General features: G+C 61.8%; 1 protein-coding gene across 8 annotated transcripts in view; it reads left to right on the top strand.

The window, feature by feature from the left end:
* ATP2B4 (ATPase plasma membrane Ca2+ transporting 4) overlaps positions 1–17,683 on the top strand; it is a 50,689-nt gene that overhangs the window by 3,345 nt on the left and 29,661 nt on the right. For 6 of the 8 annotated variants that reach the window (XM_086765884.1, XM_086765880.1, XM_086765888.1 and 3 more), the window contains exon 2: positions 16,671–17,122. In XM_086765884.1, the coding sequence (XP_086622010.1) occupies positions 16,927–17,122 (196 nt within the window). In that variant the 5' untranslated portion in view covers positions 16,671–16,926. Of the gene's footprint in view, positions 1–1,821; positions 1,924–16,344; positions 16,485–16,670; positions 17,123–17,683 lie in introns of those variants that run through there. The other 2 variants (XM_086765882.1, XM_086765881.1) reach the window with 2 other exon arrangements.

Below are 17,683 nucleotides of genomic sequence, written 5' to 3'. Positions count from 1 at the left end.
TGCCACCGCCTCTGGTGTCCCCCAGCTCCTCTGTCTCGCTGGGGACTTCTGGGAGTGCATCCAGGCGAGGTGAGGGATGCTGGCCCATGCCTGGTTGGGATGGATGGAGGCAACGGTGTTGTTTCTGTCAGACAGGTGGAGATATGATGCGCAGGGAAGGCCAGAAACAGGACTGGGTGAGCTGGGAATTCGAACCCGTCCCTCTCGCCCTTGTGCGGTGCCCAGGAGGGAACAAGGACCCGTCCCGTGGTGCTGGTGATGTGTGGCTCTGAGCTTGGATGGGGTGGTGGTGCACCTCTCCCCAGCCTCCCTCCTCTCAAAATCCGTGTCGAGCGGTGACCAGCTGGAGGAGAGGGACAAGGAGGTGACAGCACCTCCCCGCTGCGTTTCCCAGTGACACTGGGACAGGGACCGTGTTTTGGGGTGTGGGTCTGGCCTCGGGGTCCCTCGGTGCAGCCGGCCGTGGGAGCCACGTTCCCTGCCACCTCCTGCCAGCGCTTTCCGAGGCCAAACTAATGAAACATCTGACTTTGATGTTTTAATTAGTTGCTTTTGGCTTTAATGCAGAGGGATAATAGAGTTTCCATGGACTTATAAAACCTGCCCCTCTATTTGTTCATTAGAAAAAGGAAAGGAGGGGGGTGGAAAAAAAAAAACAACCCAAGCTAATCCTGGATAGAGCAAGGAAGAAAGCAAATGTTTGAGACATGCGGAGCACATGACAACCCACTGGTGTGTCACCCACCTGGATGGTGACTCTTTTAAAGCACTAATTAAGCAACTTGGATCCTGTGAGTAACAGATGAGTTTGGTGTCCTCCTGCGTTTGTGAGCTTCTGGGAGGGGACTCGGATTTAAACACGGGAAGGCAACGCGCAGCGATGTGTCCCTGGGGTGTCAGGAACCGGAGCCGTGGGAGTCCTGGTTGGGAGCATCCCTCTGCCTGTGCCACCTCAGAAGCGTGGACAGGCCACCACTGCCCTGGCAGAGGGACAGGGACATGGGGACCCTGGTTGTGAGGTGGGATGCTGGGTCCCTGGGACATGTGTGCTTCTGCATGGTGGCATCCAGTCCGAAACGCCATGCGGAGCGGGAAGGGGCATCAAGCAGCTGTGACGCCAGCCTTGCGTTCAGTCCTCTGCCAAAATCCTGCGGCTCGCTTGCTCCGGAGCAAGGGAAGGGGCATGGGAAGGATCATCCTGGCAGACAGTGCCAAGGGCTGGCTCAGGAGAGCTCCTCGTGTCAGCAAACCCTTCCCTCCCCGCAGCGCGAGGGGCCGTGGCGAGCCCACGGGGACGTGGGGCAGACCCTGCACCCCCCTGCCCATCGCGGGCACCCGAGCTGGGACACGGCGGGTCCCCAACGTGAGGACTCCTCGCCGAGGTGGCAGAAGCCAAGTCGAAGGTTTGGCCGGTTGTCCGTGTTTTATGCTGACGGGGAAACTTTTGCTTCTACGCTTCCATGGCAGGGATGAGTCGGCAGCTGGGCTGAGCCAAGGTGCCGACAGCCAACGGAGTCGAGCGCGGCGGTGGGTGCTGGGGGCGAGTCTCCATCCCCCTCCCCTATTTTTTTTTTTTTAATTTTATGTGGCATCTGTGTATTTTCCCCCTGCTAAAGCAGCCGGGGGCTGCGGGGAGCAGCGAACTGCTGGTGTGCCTGGGCAGAGCGCAACGCGTAGGAGTCCCTACCCGGAAGAGTTTGTCCGGCGGGGTGGGAGGAATGCGATCCCTCCTTTTCCCAGGCTGGGATCCCAACGCGCTTCACTTCCCGTGGCCCCAGCCGGTTCCCCGCTCCTGAGCCCCCCTGCCTGGGTCTCGCCTGCTCCGTCCCGCTTGGCAGAGCAGGGCTTCGCTTCGCCGATCCTGCGACTCCTTCGCCGCCGCCGCTGCTGCTGACATCTCCTCTTTGTCTCAGGCACGGAAAGGTCAGCCCTGCCTAACTCGCCGCGGTCCGTTAAGGAGCTGTAAATAAGCTGGATCCTTCTGCCGCGGGGCCGTGGCGGCCGCCGGTTCCTGGGCTGATCCCAGCATCCTCCTCCTCCTCTTTGGGCAGAGGAAGGATTTGTGCCAGGGGAGGGATTGGGCTGGTCGGTGATGCCAGCTGGGGGCCGAATCCAGCGCTGCGGAGCCTTGGGGGCGGTGGGGTGGGCTGAGGCCTGAGGCACTCACTTCAGCAATGGCAGGAATAAAAGCAGCGTGCCCAGTGCCGAGGGCTGGGAGGGTTGCTCGTGGGCTCCTGCCTTCCCCAGGCTAAAAATAAGCTGCTGGCCCTCGCCGTGCTGCCTCTGCTCGGGCTGGGGGGCCGGGGGTGGGCAGGGGGTGAAGCCGGACCACGGCGGAGCCCAGCCCTACACCGCGGTTGCAGGGCCTGCCCGGGACTTGGCGTGACCTTTGCTCTTTGAGCATCGGATCCAGCGATCGGATTTTCGGGTCCGGGCTCAGATTTCGGACGGAAGGTGTCTGATTTTTTTTTTTTTTTTTTTTTTTTTTTTTTTACAACCCGCTTTCCCGAGATGCTAATTAAGGACCCTGCTGTGACAGCGAGAGCTTTGCTGTCCCTTCCCCACCCCTCGCTTGCCCGGGAGGTGCCCGTAGCCCCGGCCAGCCCCGCGGCATGCCCTCCGCTTTTCTCTTCTCGCCTTTTATTCCTGCTCCAGCCCTCCCAGAGGTTTAGTGGCGCGGCGTCGCTCTTCATCTCTCTTTCCACCTTCTCACCAGCTACTTAAAAGTAACCCTGGGTTGCTCCAGCGCTTGGCTGCTGCAGGCCAATCTCGGGCTGCACGGATGCTTTATTTATTTTTATTTTTATTTTCTAACCAGTGGTGGAAAGCTGCTTTCTTTCTCGTGCCGTCTCGCAGGCCGCGGCCGCTGCAGGCAGCAAAGGGATGTGAGGATGAGCGAGAAGATGGCTCGGTCCTCGAGCATCTTCCCATCTCATGTTCTTTCTTGCAGGGGTCAAAGCCCCCGTTTTGTCGTTGGGGAACGGCTCCAGGCGTGATCTGCTGGGCGTGAAATTCAGGGCAGGGCGTCTCGTTTGCTGCGTGAGGCTCCCAGATCGGTGTGGCACCCGTACGGCCTCCCTGCCTGTCCCGTGTGCCGGGACGGCCGCGTACAAAAACCGCGCCGCGGCCGGCACCGCGCCGTGCCGAGCTTCCCTGCGGTTCCCAGCCCAGCGCCGCTCGCTCCGCAGGGGCTTTCTGCCGGCGCTGGGCTCTCCCACGAGCACGTGGCCGTGCCGGGAGCGTGGATCCGGCATGGCCTCCGCGATGGAGACAGCCCGGGGGTGACCCGGGCGGGGAGGGAGCTCGTGCTCCAGCGTGAACCCGAGTTAAATATTATTCCTGCCTCTGGAGCAGTGGAAGGAGGGGAATGCAGGCTGGATCTGTGGCTCGGTGGCAGTCGGTAGAGCCAGGCTGGCGATGGAGCTGCTGGTGGGATGGGCTGCCGGGCTTGAATTGTACGTCGCGAGTGTCGCGTGGCTTGCGACAGCTCTGCCGCTATGGAACAGGAGAAAAGCTGCAATAACAACCCGCCTTGATGTGTTACTCGGGGCAGGGGACCATCCCGCGTGCGGAGAGGTCTGCGACTGGGGACGCTGGGGGAAGCGGGGCTGAATCAGCGGCAAGGAGCCGGGACCCGGAGATTTGGCTGGGCTGTGGAAAAGCTGCGAGCGTGGCAGATCTTTCCTGGGTGTCCTGGTGCAGACGTGGCTGTGAGTCACGGCATCCTGCTCGGGGAAAGTGCAGGGACCCAAAACTTTCAGCAGAGCAGCTGTGAGGAGCGCTGCTGACCCCAGGGATGGGTCCAACTGTGCCCACCCCGCGGGAGCAGGGCTGTGCCCGTCACCCAGGGACGCATCTGTGGAGCTGGAGGGGGGGGACCCTTCCCGTAGCCAGAAACTCCCATGTCCCAGCTCGAGCTGCGAAAGCGTGGAGCTCCGCAGCCTGCATTTTCCAGTGTGACTGGTGCCGGCTATTTTTAGTTGTCCAAATTAAGCTCGCCTAAATGATGTCTTTTGAGGTTTATTTGAGGGAGGAGGCCTGAAGTGGTGTTATTTCCCAAGTGACGAGTTGCTCTTCAATCTGACCCCGAATGGACTGTCCAAAAAACGAAGGGAAGGACCGAAACAGCTGATTCTGCTTGGGCAGCGTTTCCTCCCCGGAGAGCTGTGGGGCACGTGGGTGTGTTTCCCGAGAGAGCAGGAGATCTCCTGGGGGAAGGAGAAAGCAAGCAGCCAAGACCTGCTCACCTCCCCGTGAGGGGAAAAAAAAAAAAGAAAAATACAGCTGTATAACCTCACCCCGCTACCTGCTTCCACATCCCCGGGGATACGCTGCGCCCCTGGGAGCCGGCCTCGCGAGCGCCCGTTGGCTCCGCGGAGCATTAAATCCGCAGGCTGCTCTTCCCAGGGGCAGCTTGAATTACTGGGCGTGCGCCGGGTGCCAAACGCAGCCCGTCGCGGCTCGCGGGGGAGACGGCTGCTTGGGGAAGGAGGCTGGAGGCACGGGTCGGGGTGCTGAGGTGTTGCTCTGGAGGTGCCTGGTTTGGGGGAGGTTTGTCTGGGAGCGATGGAGCGGCGGCTGCCCTGGTACCCAGCGGATGCTCGAGGGCTGGGTGCAGCCGGTCCCCGTGGGCCGGGCTCTGGTGAGCCCAAATCCTTCAGCAACGTGCTCCAGCTCTGTATCCACCGCTAAATTCTGTTGTGCTAACTCCTGACCCGCTGCCTTTCCTCTCTTTCCATGTGTTGCTTCACTTCCTGGTGTTGTTTTCCCACTCTTTCTATCTCTCCCCATCCGTGCCCGCCATCTGCGGACACGCTCATCTTCTTGTGCGCCCAGTCTCACCTTGCTGGGCATCCTGCACTGCCTTTACCCGGTGCTCAGTGCAGCCATGGCCCTTCCTCCTCCTCCTCCTCCTCTCCCTTCCCTGCAGCGTTTGGGTGTTTCTCTGCAGGGCAGCAGCCGGGGGATCCTCTCGCTCCTGCAGTTGAACGTGAAATGCATCAAATCCTTGCAAGATGTTGCAGATCGTGCTTCTGCAGCGCCGGGGGGACTTGCGCCGCATGCAAGCGTCCTCTGCTCTCCGTGAGCAGATGCAGCCTGGAGCAAGGAGGCTGGAGGTGTTTCCTGCCCTGCCTGGCACTTCCATTCAGGGGACTGTCCCTTTTCCCTTTGGAAAGGACAATGAGGGATCCTCCCTTCCTCCTCCCACTCCCCTGGACGCAGCTGCCTGCGCAGTCCGGCCTCGCTGTTTCTCAGCCCCTGCGGCCTCGCCGTGCTCCATCCCTGCTCCGGGTGATCGGTTTGGGCAGAGCATTGCCAAGAAGGGAGCCAAAGAAGCGGGCGGAGAGGGGAAAGACTTCCCCAAACCTCAGCTTCCTCACCCCAGGACCCTGTTTGTCTGCCTACACTGAAGGGGCTGTGTAGGAGCAGGGTGCTCCCCCGGCAGAACAAGCCCCGAATGGTGCTGGGGGACCCCGGACCAAGGGGGTTCCCTTGGCAGTGAGACTTGCTTTTTGAATTCCCGCTGTCCTTGTTATGCAGGGAGCAAAAGCACCTGCCCTGCCCTGGCCTGGGGTCAGAGCGTGGTGCAGGAGGCTGATGGAGAGGATGATGAAGGACCCCCCTACTGCAGGCAGCTGGGAAAATGTGGGGGCAGAGAAGAGGCAGACAGCGAGTCTCCCAGTCACGGGTTGGGGATGTCTCCCTCCGGTACCCTAGTACCAGCCCGGCACTGGGCTCAGGTGCCACTGGGGAGCTGCCGGGGGCTGGGTCGTGCCGCTGGCTTTTATTCCCTGCGGATCGCCTCGCTCCGTCTGCCTGCTGCGCTGCTTACTGCCAACGAAACGCCCCTAACACCCAGATTGCGGCAGTAATCTCTGCCCTATCGCTGCTAAAGCCGCTATTATCCCCAGATTAGCGCTGGTGCTTAGATACCCACCTGGATCCGTGCTGGTGATAGGCAGGGACTGTTATAAAGCCTCCCCCAGCTCCTGCCCCTCCAGGTCCAGCCAGGACAAAGTGGCTGGTGTCCGGCAGTCACCTCGGGTGACCCCGGGGCCGCGTCCAGCTCGGCCGTGCCATGCGGGGCTGGTCCGTTCCTCTTGCTTAGAGGCTGAGCGGAGGCTGCAGGGCTTTGGGGCTGGCTCTGCGCTAAGGGGGGGGCACGGGTGTGAGCCCCCCGCCATGTAGCGGGGTGTCCTTGTCCCCATTGAGTTCTTCTCCCAGCTCTGCGGCGAGTGTCTCGGTTTGAGGTAGAGCTCAACCCAAGCTTGGGACTCTTGGCGTCATTGCAGGTTCAACAGCAGGGGTGTTTTTTGGGGGGAGGACATGCAGGCTGCCCTCCCCCAGCGCCGTGAGGCGCAGTTTCTGCGCACAAGGGACCTGTGCAGTGGGATGTGGGTCAGCGCCGGAGGGGCTGGAAGGCTCCATCCCACCTGGAGGGATGCAGGAGGTGGGAGCCTCGCCAGTGACTTCACGCTGGCACTTGAGGAAAGGGATATCCCAGTTTCTCTGGGTTACTGGTGCAGCTGGGAGCCTCTGGGGCGTTGCCCGAAGCGCACAGGGAGGGAGCGTGTGGGGTTCGAGACGCTGCATAAACAGGATGGCAGGTCAGGACGGTGCTGGGCGCCCGGGGCGCAAGGGCGTTGCGCGCGTGCGGAGGTGGGGATGGACGGGGGCCGGGGCGGTGCCGGGAATGGCGGTGCCCAGCACACCGGGGCTCAGCTGCCGCATTGGGGTGACCGGGTCCCATTTTGGGGTGCAGAGGGGATGGTCCCCAGCCGCCGTTGGGAGCAGAGCACGCGACACCCGTGAGGATGTCAGTGACGGTGCCGTCGGCACCGAGCGACCCAGCAAACCCCGCGGCTGGGGGATCAGCCAGCCTCGCCGCGAGGGCTCAGCCTAGGTAAGGCGACTTTTAAATATACCGGCACTTAATTAAAAGTACGTTAACGGTTTTACAATGCGTTGACGCCTAGTGTAGGCAGAGGACCTAACGACACCAGGAACGTGCTAGCTGGCTGTGGATTACCTGGGGCTGCGGCTGGCGCTGGCGGGGAGCGCGGCTCCGACGGAGGCTTTGAAGAGCCGATGGGATGTGTGGTTTCCCCCTCCGGCCCTGTGGCCCCCCCCTGCACCCCTCCTGCCCTGGCCAGACTGGGGATGCTGGGGAAGGGGGTGCCCCCAAAGCATCGGGGCAGTGGGATGCGGCTGTGCGTGAGTGGGAGAGCCGGGGCTGGCGCGTCGCAGTGGGATGAGGGCTGGGCGCTGCGTGGGGTGGGTGCCCGGGATGGGTGCCTCTCCCCACCCGCCGCAGCATCTGGCTCTCGCAGCGTGTCGCCCTCCTCCCTGGCATTCCGCATCCCCCAGCCCTGCGCGTGCAGCTTGACTTTAACATATTTTTTTTTTTTTCCAAGCAGATTCCTGCTATTTACTTAAATAACTGGTTCTCCAGCTGCGGGACACGCGGGGCGGCGAGGGGCTGGGGGTGGACGTGCACCCTCCCGCAGCCCTCTGCCTTCTCCCAGCAACTGGCTCCGATTTGTTTTTCCTCCCCGTGCTCTCCTGGCCCATCTGGCTCCCTCCCCTTATTTCTTGGTACATATTTTCCAGGCTCTGATTTGCCTCTTCGGCAAAGCCGCCGCTCTGCCCGGATTTGATCTCCCGATGATATCATGGGCTTTGCTCTGCGAGGGTCTAATTTGGTGCCCGGGATGCAGGCTTTCTTCCCTCGTATAAATATTGCCTTTCGGTCTTCTGCGTCTCTCCTGCTCGCTCTCCCTCCCTCCCTTTAATTAGACTTCTTACTGCATGGAACAGTTTGCAGTTATATATGGAAAACAGCCTACACTTTCCCAGGAGCGGGGCATGTCGGGAAGGGAAACGGCGAGCAGCCGGCGCGCTCTCCCTGGGAGCGCGTGTGTTTTTCCTATCGCAGACACACTTTTTTGCCGGCGTTATTTTTTAACCCTTTGGGGCAGGAAGGGCTCACACAGCCTCCCTCCCCCCCGCCCCGGTTGCTCACTCTTCTTCTTTGCCTGGAAAAAAAAAAATCTCCTCTCTGCGTGGAATTTTGAATGGGGAAAAATATGGATTTGCTGCCGGCGCAGTCCAGCGTGAGGGATACCTGCTAGCTGGGACTGGAGAAGTTACCCTTTGCCCGGCACGCTGGGATGCGATCCAGAGCGGAACCGTGCGGGAACCCTCGGAGCTGAGACAGTGGGGAGCTGCGGGTGCCGGACCCCCGGACGCAGGGGCACCCATCCCCCTTGCCTGCGTGGCGAGGGCGGCAGGAGGGGCATTTTTGTCCCCAAACCTTTGCCCTGTCCCCAGGGCTGCTGCCAACCTCAGGCTCGGGATCTGACTGTTGGGTCATCCCTCCTGCTCTCCCAGCCCGTTCCTGGGGGCTGCTGTGGGGTGGCTGGACTTACTGGGCTTCTGGGGTTCCCCTCCAGTGCATCCCCGCTTTGGGGGACCCCCTGCTCACCGAGTGGGCCGTGCAACCCAGCAAGCCACCGACTTTCCCCCGTGGTGTCAAACAAGCTCCCCTTCCCCTGCCTCAGTTTCCCTTGCTGTGAAGGCCACGGGTAATTTTTTTTTATTTTTTTTTTTTTATTAATTATTGCTGCTATTTTGGTTTTCGCACGGGCTTTTTCTCTTCACCGAACGGGGCAGGAGGAAGCAGCTCATCACAGTGCTCCGACGGAGAAGGTTAGTGCTGCGATGCTGCCCGGGGTGCCCCGCGGCGTCCCGAGACCCAAGGGCTCGATGTCTCCTCCCAGCTTCCAGAAGAAGCAGATGCTTCTCCCAGCCGCTGCTGGGAGGAAGTGACGGGACCTATTTTAAGCCCCCGGGGATCTTCAGGGTAGGAATCCCCTGTCCCTGTGTAATACTGCTAAAAATATCATGGCTGTACCCATGTGTCCTGGCTGATGGCTCTCTTGTTCTCCGCGTCTTGTTTTGCTTGTGAGACTCCCCCTGTGCTCGGTCAGTCGGTTCTTTCCTGTTGGTTTTTACTTTATTTTAAGTTAAGCTGTTCCTTCAGGATGTGGAAAGGTGGGAGTCGGGTGTGTTGGGATCTCCTCCCTGCTCCGAGGGCTGCTGTTGTGCTCAGGTGTGTTGCTGCCTCAGTTTCCCCACCTCTGTTAGGTGGAGGGATGTGCGGGGGAACCGAGTCCCACGCCTGCCGGAGAGTATCCGCGCCCGGTGCTTGTGGACACCGATGGGCACCCGCAGGCGCTGGAGGTGGCTGGATGCTCCGGGACAGGGCTGAGCTACCTGGAGCATCCCTGCCTCTCCGCCTGCTCCTCCGAGCAGCGCAGCGCTGGGCTGGCAGCAAGGGCTGCGGGTGAGCTGGGCTGGGCTCCTGTACCTCTGCCCCAGGAACCGCTCGTGAGGATTCTGGAGCAGAGGGTGCCCGTCGCTTGAGGTAGGGTGCTCTGCTCCCTTCGTCTTGCTTTCTGCACGAGTCCTTGGTTTTAATCCCATCCTCGTGGCCCACGTCCTCTCCTCCAGCTGCGTGGACGCTGCTCCCAGCCATGCTCTGTGCATCCCTGCTCCGCAGGGACCGGCAGGGACAGCCGCAGCCTCCCAGCATCCACGTGCCACGCAGGAGCTGGGGAAAGGTGCACGGGGGACGGGGCATCTGCCTGCGGATGGGACCCCCTCAGCTGCCCACCCAACCTGACAGGGTTGTTGGGTGTCCTCTCCCATTCTGCAGCGGGGTGCCAGGCTGGTAGGTGTCCAGGCGTGCCGCGAACTGGGACGATCCAGGCTGCTCTGAGCGCAGGGCTGGGATGCAACCGTCGCTCGACGTCGGTCCTGGGAGCGGCCCAGCCGAGGCGGCGGTGCTGTGAGAGGAGCTGGAGAGACAGAGCCCCAGGCCTGGTTTGCCGCCTTATTTCTGTCGTCAAGCCCAGGTCCGAGTCAGCTGGATCCCAAACCTTTCCCTGCGTTGCCTTGGACTTGCCGGTTTGCGCTAGCACAAGCCCAGGACGGGTTGGTGATGGGGCTAGAGGAATCCTTCTTGCTCCCACGCTGGGGCAAGAGGAACCCGTTTCCCGGTGCCGAATGGGAGGGAGAAGAGGTGGACGAAGCCTCGTGCCGGGGTCCAGCACAGACCCCTGGTTTGGCAGCGCCGGGCACCCTGGGGCTCTGCAAGGCGCCGGGTCACCCTGCACCGGCCGAGGTGCCCGCGGAGGGGTGGCGGGAGGGGATGCTGTGCCCCTCCGAGGGCTGGAGGGCCGCAGGTATTTGCGGGTGCAGAAGAGGCGGGGGTTTGCTTTTGGCATATTTTGGCATTCTTCCACCGGCTGCGCTACCTTGTAAAGCGCAAAAGAATAATGAGAGGAGCTGGGGTGATTTAGTGCAGGCGCCGGGAGAGAAATACCAAGGCCTTAGATGGAAACATTCCCCTTGACAGCTCGCCTGGAGACTCCCTCCTTTCTTTTTTTTTTTTTTTTTTTTTTTTTTTTTTCCCCCCCCCCCAACCCCCCCTGAAATTCCTGGGCCACCGCACCCTGTGGCATGGGGAAGCCCAGGGGCGTGGGCAGATTCCTGAGCCCCTCTGGCACAAGAGGCTGTGGTGGCTGCGCCGGTGGCTTTTGCACATGGATGTGTCATGCCGTGGCCCCTGGGCTGGCAGCAGGCTCGGGGCGGCAGATTTTGGGGAGCCACGTCATGGATCGCTGCATCCGTGCTCGTTCCACGCCTCTGCAGCACGCCCGGTGCTCTCCTGCCTCCAGCCTCTTCCCTGCCTTTCGCAAGAGCTAATTGCTGCCTTGGGCATGTGGGGAAAAAAAAAAGCACCCAACCGTTTTCTTACCTTCGTTAACAGGAGGCGAAATATTAGCAAAAACGGAGCCGCGGCAGCTGTAATTAGCAGGCTGATGGCAGCTGGTTGCGTTCTCTGCGGAGAGGCCTGCGAAGGGAGATGGGCTTTTGGAGAAGGTCGCTTGTGCTTTGGCCGTAATGTCGGCGCGTGGCTCAGAGCTGCCATCCGTCCTTTCGGTCCCCGCAGCCTGGCGGGAGGCAGGAGAGGAAGAGGATGGTGCGATGGTGTAACACCGCTGGTGGGACGGGATCATGCTCCGGTTTATTCCCCATCCATGGCTTTGGCACTGGTGTCGGTGCGTCGTGTGTCCTGTGTGGGGACGGGGGGTGACAGCTTGTTTGGGGACGTGACTTGTGCCCTGTGCGTGCGGAGCACGCCGTGCACGCTCTCGGCACCCGAGCCAGCGCTCGCCCCGCTCCCGTCAGCAGGGAAGCGTGCACCTTGGCGGAGGTGCGTGGGAGAAATACTACGGCTCCTGCCGTCCGTGGGCTGGCGCAATTCATGCTCCGGCGGCAGAGGAGGGTGGGGAGCTGGTGCCGGTGGCGGTGGCACCTCGGGGCCGGCAGCTCCTTCCAACATGTCACCCCGAGCCGGCGGCCACGGGTGCCAGCGTTACACGTTGCCTACAGTAACCGGGCGCTTTTGGGGTGCGTGTCCCCCACACCCTCGCGTCGCCTCCGGCATCCCAGCTCGCAGACGGTGGAGGTGTGTAGGAGTCGGCACAGCGTGGGAGTTTGGGAATTTTAACTGGCGGCGTTGCGGAGCTGCCGCTACACCCGCGGGGATGCGGGAGGAGAAGATTCTGCCTTTCCCGGGATGCTGCCGTGGGGGCTGCCGGTGGGCTAGCGTAGGAGATGCCCTGAGCTCCTCCTGACCCCGCAGCAAATTTCCACTGGCGTTGGTGTTCCTGTAGCGAAAACGCCGGTTCCCGTGCTGCAGCATCAGCCCTGCACTGTGGACCAAATAACTTCTGCACCGCGACTCGGTTTCCCCTGGCAGGGTGTCGCTGCCACGGGGCGGTGTGAGGCCCCAGCACTTCCTGCACGTTTTGCTGGCTCCTTTTCCAGCTGCAGTGCCCTGGAGGGGGGGGGGAGGTCACATTTAGTCCCCCCACACTCTTGCAAGATGAAGGCTGGGAGCTTCGTCCCCCTCTGCATTGCGAGGGAAATGAGAGGGTCTCGCGGGCATCGCTGTCTCCCCTATCCCAGGATTTTGGCTTTTGCATTTACCTGTCCAGATGTGCAGCACCCTTGGTTGTTGCAGCTGTGGGGTGGGTGCCGCTGAGGGGTTTCCCACTGGTGGGTGCTGGGGTGGCCCCACCGGGGAGGGAAACGCCACTGTCCCCACCCCTGGGGCGCCGCACAGCCTGCTCCGGGGCAGCACGCCATGGCAAAGGAAACAGATGCCGCGATGAAGGCACTGGTGAGGAGGTAACGTCCCGTGAGGTAACGTCCCGTGGGCGACGTGGGCTCTGGGGGAGCCCCAGCTGGGGGACAGTGTCTGGTCTGGGCACCCAGAGCCCTGAGGAGGGAGCAGGGGGGGAGGTGGATGCCGGCGTTACTGGAAGAGGAGAGACAGATCCTGCTCCCTCGCTCGTGCCTGGGGAGGTCTGTCCAGGGTGTTTCGCGCTGCCTCATCCCCCCTCGCCTCTCCCACCCTTCCCTGCTCGGGGCAGGGCCCCTCTCCGTGGCGTTGGGCGCAGGTTCCTGCGCGGTGACCTTCGCTTGTTCGCTCAACGCCTTCGGTCCTGTGCCTTCTCCCTTCTTGGCTGCGAGCAGGCGCTGGGGGAAGCGCTTGATCCCGAGGGTGGAATCTTCCCTGGGATGCACCCCTGACCCCCGGGAACCAGCCCTGGCCCTCCAGAGCCCGCGGTTTGCTGCCGTCAGCCATCGTCTCGGCTCTTTCCATCTATCTCTCGCCCGAGGCGGTGATAACACCCGGCAGCTCGCTGGGTGTCCCCTCTGGGTGCCCCCCCGGCCGCCCAGCACGGGAGGGGTTAAGCGTGCGGCCGTGGAGCGGCTTTACCATGGGTGTCGCTGGGAACAAGCGAGCCTTGCACGCAGGCCGCCGTCTGCACATTGCGATTTGGTGAGTGTGCAAGGGAGGGGCCCGATCCCCGGCACCGCGGCCCCTCGCTTCACGGGGAGAGGTGGGGGCTCCGCTGCGGCGCAGGGTGGGAGGTGGAGGACTGAGTGGGGGGGGGGGGGGGGAGGATCTGTGGTGGCTCAAAATCCGCCCAGCATCGGTGTTGCCGTGGCCTGGGGATCGCTTCTTGCTCCACGTGTCCCTGGGTGTTTCACTTGATCGTGCTTGGTGCCTCCACCGTGGGAGACGGACCCGGCACTGAGGTGGGGAGCTGCACCCTCCCCGCGCCCCCCCACCCCTGCCAGGAGCAGTGTTTCCCAAGGCTCCCGTCTCCGTCAAAACCAGGCGCGATGTCTTGTGCAAAGGTCCTGGTGCAGGGAGCCCTGTTCGTTACCCGGCGTCTCCCTGCGCGCTTGCTCCTTCCCCGGCTGCCCGACGGGGTCCCTTCCCCTTCCGAAACACCCTCCACCGGTGCTTAACGTGTCTCTCCCAGTGATTTTTCTCGGCAGATGCGGCCGTTCCGGCAGCTTTTCGGCTCTTGCTCTCCCGTTGGAGCATCGCTCCCACGTGGGACCACGCTTCCCAGCAGCCGATGGCGGGTGCTGAGCGGTGGGTCTGTGCAGTGGGAAGGAGAGCTGGGAGAGCTGCACGGTCCCTCCTGGGACGCTTGCCAGCGAGCAGGCAGTGAAAGGTGCTTCAGGCCCATTTTTTCCTGCTTCAGTTGGCTACTTTGGCTTTTGGAGCCCGTATGTCCATCTGGAGCGTTGGTCTGTCCATGGGACTGTGCTCTGGGGCTCAGCACAGCCTCTCCACTGGGGATGGAGCTCAGCTTTCAATTTCCAAAGAGAAAAGTCTTAAATTCAGGTCAGAAAGGGTAATTTGGGGGTTTTGGTTTGGGTTTTTTTTTTTTTTTTTTCCTCCCCACTTGGCAACATAAACAGCATCCCTGACAGCTTTACATTGAGTTTGCCATGGCAACCTCCAGCAGCCGAGCGTTTCCAACACCCCACTCCTGAAGCGGGAGAGGAGACGGACCCCGGTGGGTGCTGCCCAAGGGACGGGATGGCCCCCAAGCGAGGGGCAGCGTGTGGGGCTGGGATGTACCGATGCAGCTGGGCAGGCGTTTGCTTCATCTTCTGGGCTGGACGTGCCCACGTCTGCCCACTGGGGTCTGGCCCGCGGGCGCTGAGCTGAGCGGGGAGGATTTGTGCTCCTGCGCGGTGGCCCAGCAGCAGCTGCTGGGGCAGGTTTTTTTTTCCCTCGTATCTCTCTGAGTAGCCCACTTTCCTCTCCCCTATGCTTAAAATCCAACAAGTCCCTTTCCTTCCGCCAGCGGCCGCCGGCAGGCACGCGCAGAGGGCTGCTCCGGGCCCGGCGCTGGCCCGCGGCCGCTCTGCCCAGCCAGGACGGAGGTGTAATGCAGCCGTTTATTATTCTGGGCAGGTTTGTCTGCAGCACCGCATCGCCTTGGCCGCTCCTCGCCAGCCGCTCTCTCCTTCCCAGAGCGTGCACGCTCCTTCCCCCAGCCCGCACCCCGGCCCGTGGGTGGAGAGGGTCTGCGTCCTTCGCTGCTGCCGCACCCAAACTCCTCCTTGTCCTGCTCAGGGATGCTATTTAGGAGGTGACGCAGCCCGCTGAATGTTGCTGGGGTCATTAGGAGCTCGGTAGAGCCTTAGCTGTTGGGCTTCCCTCCACTCGCATGGGACGGATCCTTCCCAGCCTGGCCAGGGAGCCTGTCCTGTGCCGGCGGGATGGGGCAGGGATGGGCTGGGAATGGGTCTCTGACCCGGCTGCTGCTCCGACCCTAAAACGGGGCCGGAGGAGGATGCTCAGTCCAGATGGCAGGAGCCTTGCTCCGCCACCATCCCTCCTTTCTTCCTGACCGGCGGAGCGAGTCGCCGTGGCCAGCGCTGCTGGAGGGAAGGAGCCTCGTTGCTGGGCATGGGCTGGTGATGATCGGTGCCCTGTGGGCTCCTTCAGGGGTAATTATGGACTACGCCATCACAGTATTAATTAACTGTCTTTCTCTTAACCTCCGAGCTCTCCTCAGAAGATGTTAGTTGCTGTGAAAGGGGAAAAAATTACTGTTTGGAGGTGGGGGGAATTATCTTTTTTTTTCTCTTGATCAGCAGGAGTCTGCTTAATTGGACCCGCCGTCTCCTATCTCCCGCTGCCGGCAGCTTTCATGCCTTTAAATGATGGATGAGCTCAGCTCTGCGAGGAGCCGTGGGGTGACCGGACTGAGCACGAGCTTAGGGTGCCGGTGCTGGTGATCCCTGCTTTACAGGGCAGCAGCAACGCTCTGCCCCAAGGGTACAAACTTGGGTGCCCCAGGAGCTGTGATGCTGGGGGGGGAACCCATCTCTGTGCTCCCCGTCCCTTTGCTGCCGGCAGCTGGCGGACAGGACCCTCCGTGGCGGTGGCATGGCCCGTGTCCCTGAGGTTCAGTTGGTGCCTGTTGCCTCCTGATAACCCCGGCAGCCGCCGCGGGCGTTGCTGGCAGGGAGGGGAGCTGCTCGCAGGGGCCAGGCTCTGGGTCAGATGTGCAGGGAGGGGTTTGCTTTTGGGGTCTTGCTGCCCCAGGGGTTGGATATGACCGGGGCTGGAACTGGGGTTATTTGCTGTGGGGTGGTAAGGGGACGGCCCTATGATGGTCTGGTGCCTGTCTGATGGGTTTGCAAGGGCTGGTGCATCCCGTGGGCTCCTGGGGAGTGGCAATGGGCATTTTCTGTCCTTCCTCCCGTTCTCATCTGGGTGCTTGCTCTGGGCCTCTGTCTCGGTGCTGATGCTGCCTTAGTGGCCATTCCCCTGTTGTTATTCATTTATGTTGCTCTAGGAAAGGTTTTATTTTCTTTCCACAAAGAGCCTCCCTTGTAGGCTTGTCGCCTCTGTCGCGCTGGAGAGGTCTGGCAGCATCACTGCCGGTGGCCGAGCTTGGGAGCAGAGCCGGGGGGCACCTTGAGCGAGAAAAAGCTCCTTCCCCCTCTGGCCCGTGCTGCTCCCTCCATGTCCCCAGCGCCCGTCCTCTCTGTCCGGGATGCCAGCGGGGCACCCCAGGCCCCAAACTCCTGCAGAAGCAGGGAGCTGCGGGATGCTTGTGGTCCACGCCTGGCCGCAGAGGACTTCCCAATACATGGCCTGAAAGGGCGTCATTAATGCAAAAGCCTCTTCATTTTAGAGAAACGCGTGGGTTTTAGGAGCTTCTCCGGCTCCTGCCAAATCTCTCTGCTGGTTACAAGTCCTCTGGGTGCTGCGAGCCCCTCTCCGTCGGTGCCGGCATGCTTCCGCTTACCTGTTGGCAGCGCGGTCAGCCGGCGCTCCCGCCCCGGGACGGCAGCCTGCGCAGGAAGCAGCTGTTTTCCACTGCTGAGATGTATTTTTAAACCCAACTGAATGGGAGCATTTTTCTGGGCCGGGCAGCTGGGGGTTGAGCGAAGAACCACCTGGGCGCCCTTCCTGCCCGGCCCCGTGTGCTGCTGGAGCTGCGGCCGCCGGTTTTCCCCGCGGCACAGCCGAGCGCCCGTGAAATGCCCTGGTCCGTGCTGAGCCCATCTGAGCTCCCTGCAAGGTCAACTTCTGCTCATCCAGGTTTTTTGGGCAAATCACGCTGACTGCTGGGGCTGGGTGAACAAGCCAGCGCCTCCAAACCACCTTTGGGTGCTGTTGCTCCTGCTCGCCCGTCCTGTGGGGCACGTGCATTTATTAGCAGACCTTCTAATGCCGATATTTTTGTTTCCCATCCTTGTTTTTGCAGCTCCAGTTGCTGTGGTATCCAGGGAGCCCTCCTCCTTCTGCGGGAGATGCACGCTGGTCGTTGCTAAGGTCGCCTCCGCGGTAACATGCACATCCTGTTTACACCTTTATCCGGAGAAGTTGGGCTCGGTTAGAGGCACTCGCTTCACCCGGACAATCCCCAGGGAAGGGGCCGCACCGAGCATCCCCTCGCCGGACCCTCGAGGGAAGGCGCCGCAGGAGCTGCGAGTCGGCATCGCCGCCAGTGCGCCGGCAAGATGACGAACAACGTGGCCGACCACCACCCCGGGAACTCGGTTGCCGAAGGCAACCATGAGGGGGACTTTGGTTGCTCCATGGTGGAGCTCAGGAACCTCATGGAGCTGAGGAGCGCCGAGGCGGTCGCCCGGCTCAATGACTCCTATGGCGGCGTGCAGAACGTCTGCAAGAGGTTGAAGACGTCGCCAGTTGAAGGTAAGCGACCATCCTGTGGTCTTCAAAGTGGGATCGGCCGCTCGGGTCCGGTCGGTGCCTCTGGACTGGAGCCATGCAAGGTTCAAGGTGGTGGCTTGCGTAGCTCTCCTGGCTGAGCTCAAAGTGTGGTCTCGTGGCGTCCGTCGCAAGCCTCGTGGGAGATGGCTCCCTGCATCGGAATAAATGATCAGTTACGGTAGAGAAGGGGAAAAAAAATAAAAAGGGAAGCGTCTTCCTTGGGGCTTCCACCGAAGCATAGCCCGGAGCCCCGCATCCCCTGGGAGGATGGAGCGGAGGCGGGATGCGGGCAGGGGCGAGGAGCTGATGGGGCGAAAGAGGGGCGCGGGGGGACTCCTCTCCGCAGCCCAGCTGCAGGTCAGCGCCAGCCTTTCCCCTGGTTAATGATTTACAGGGTTAACGGCAGGGCTGCGGGCGGAGTGTAAAGGTTGGAGAGCGCTGGGGAGATGGCCGGGCTGCGTGGAGCTGGTTCGCTGGTTGTTAGCATCTCGGCGGAGGGACAGGCAGCGCGTCCCTGAAGGAGATCGCTGCTGGGGATGGGGA

This window comes from Chlamydotis macqueenii, chromosome 23 (assembly GCF_036417535.1).
Source record: "Chlamydotis macqueenii isolate bChlMac1 chromosome 23, bChlMac1.mat, whole genome shotgun sequence".
NCBI classification, from domain to species: domain Eukaryota; kingdom Metazoa; phylum Chordata; class Aves; order Otidiformes; family Otididae; genus Chlamydotis; species Chlamydotis macqueenii.
The sequence above is the reverse complement of the archived record's forward strand: the minus strand, read 5'-3'. Positions and strand labels throughout refer to the sequence as shown.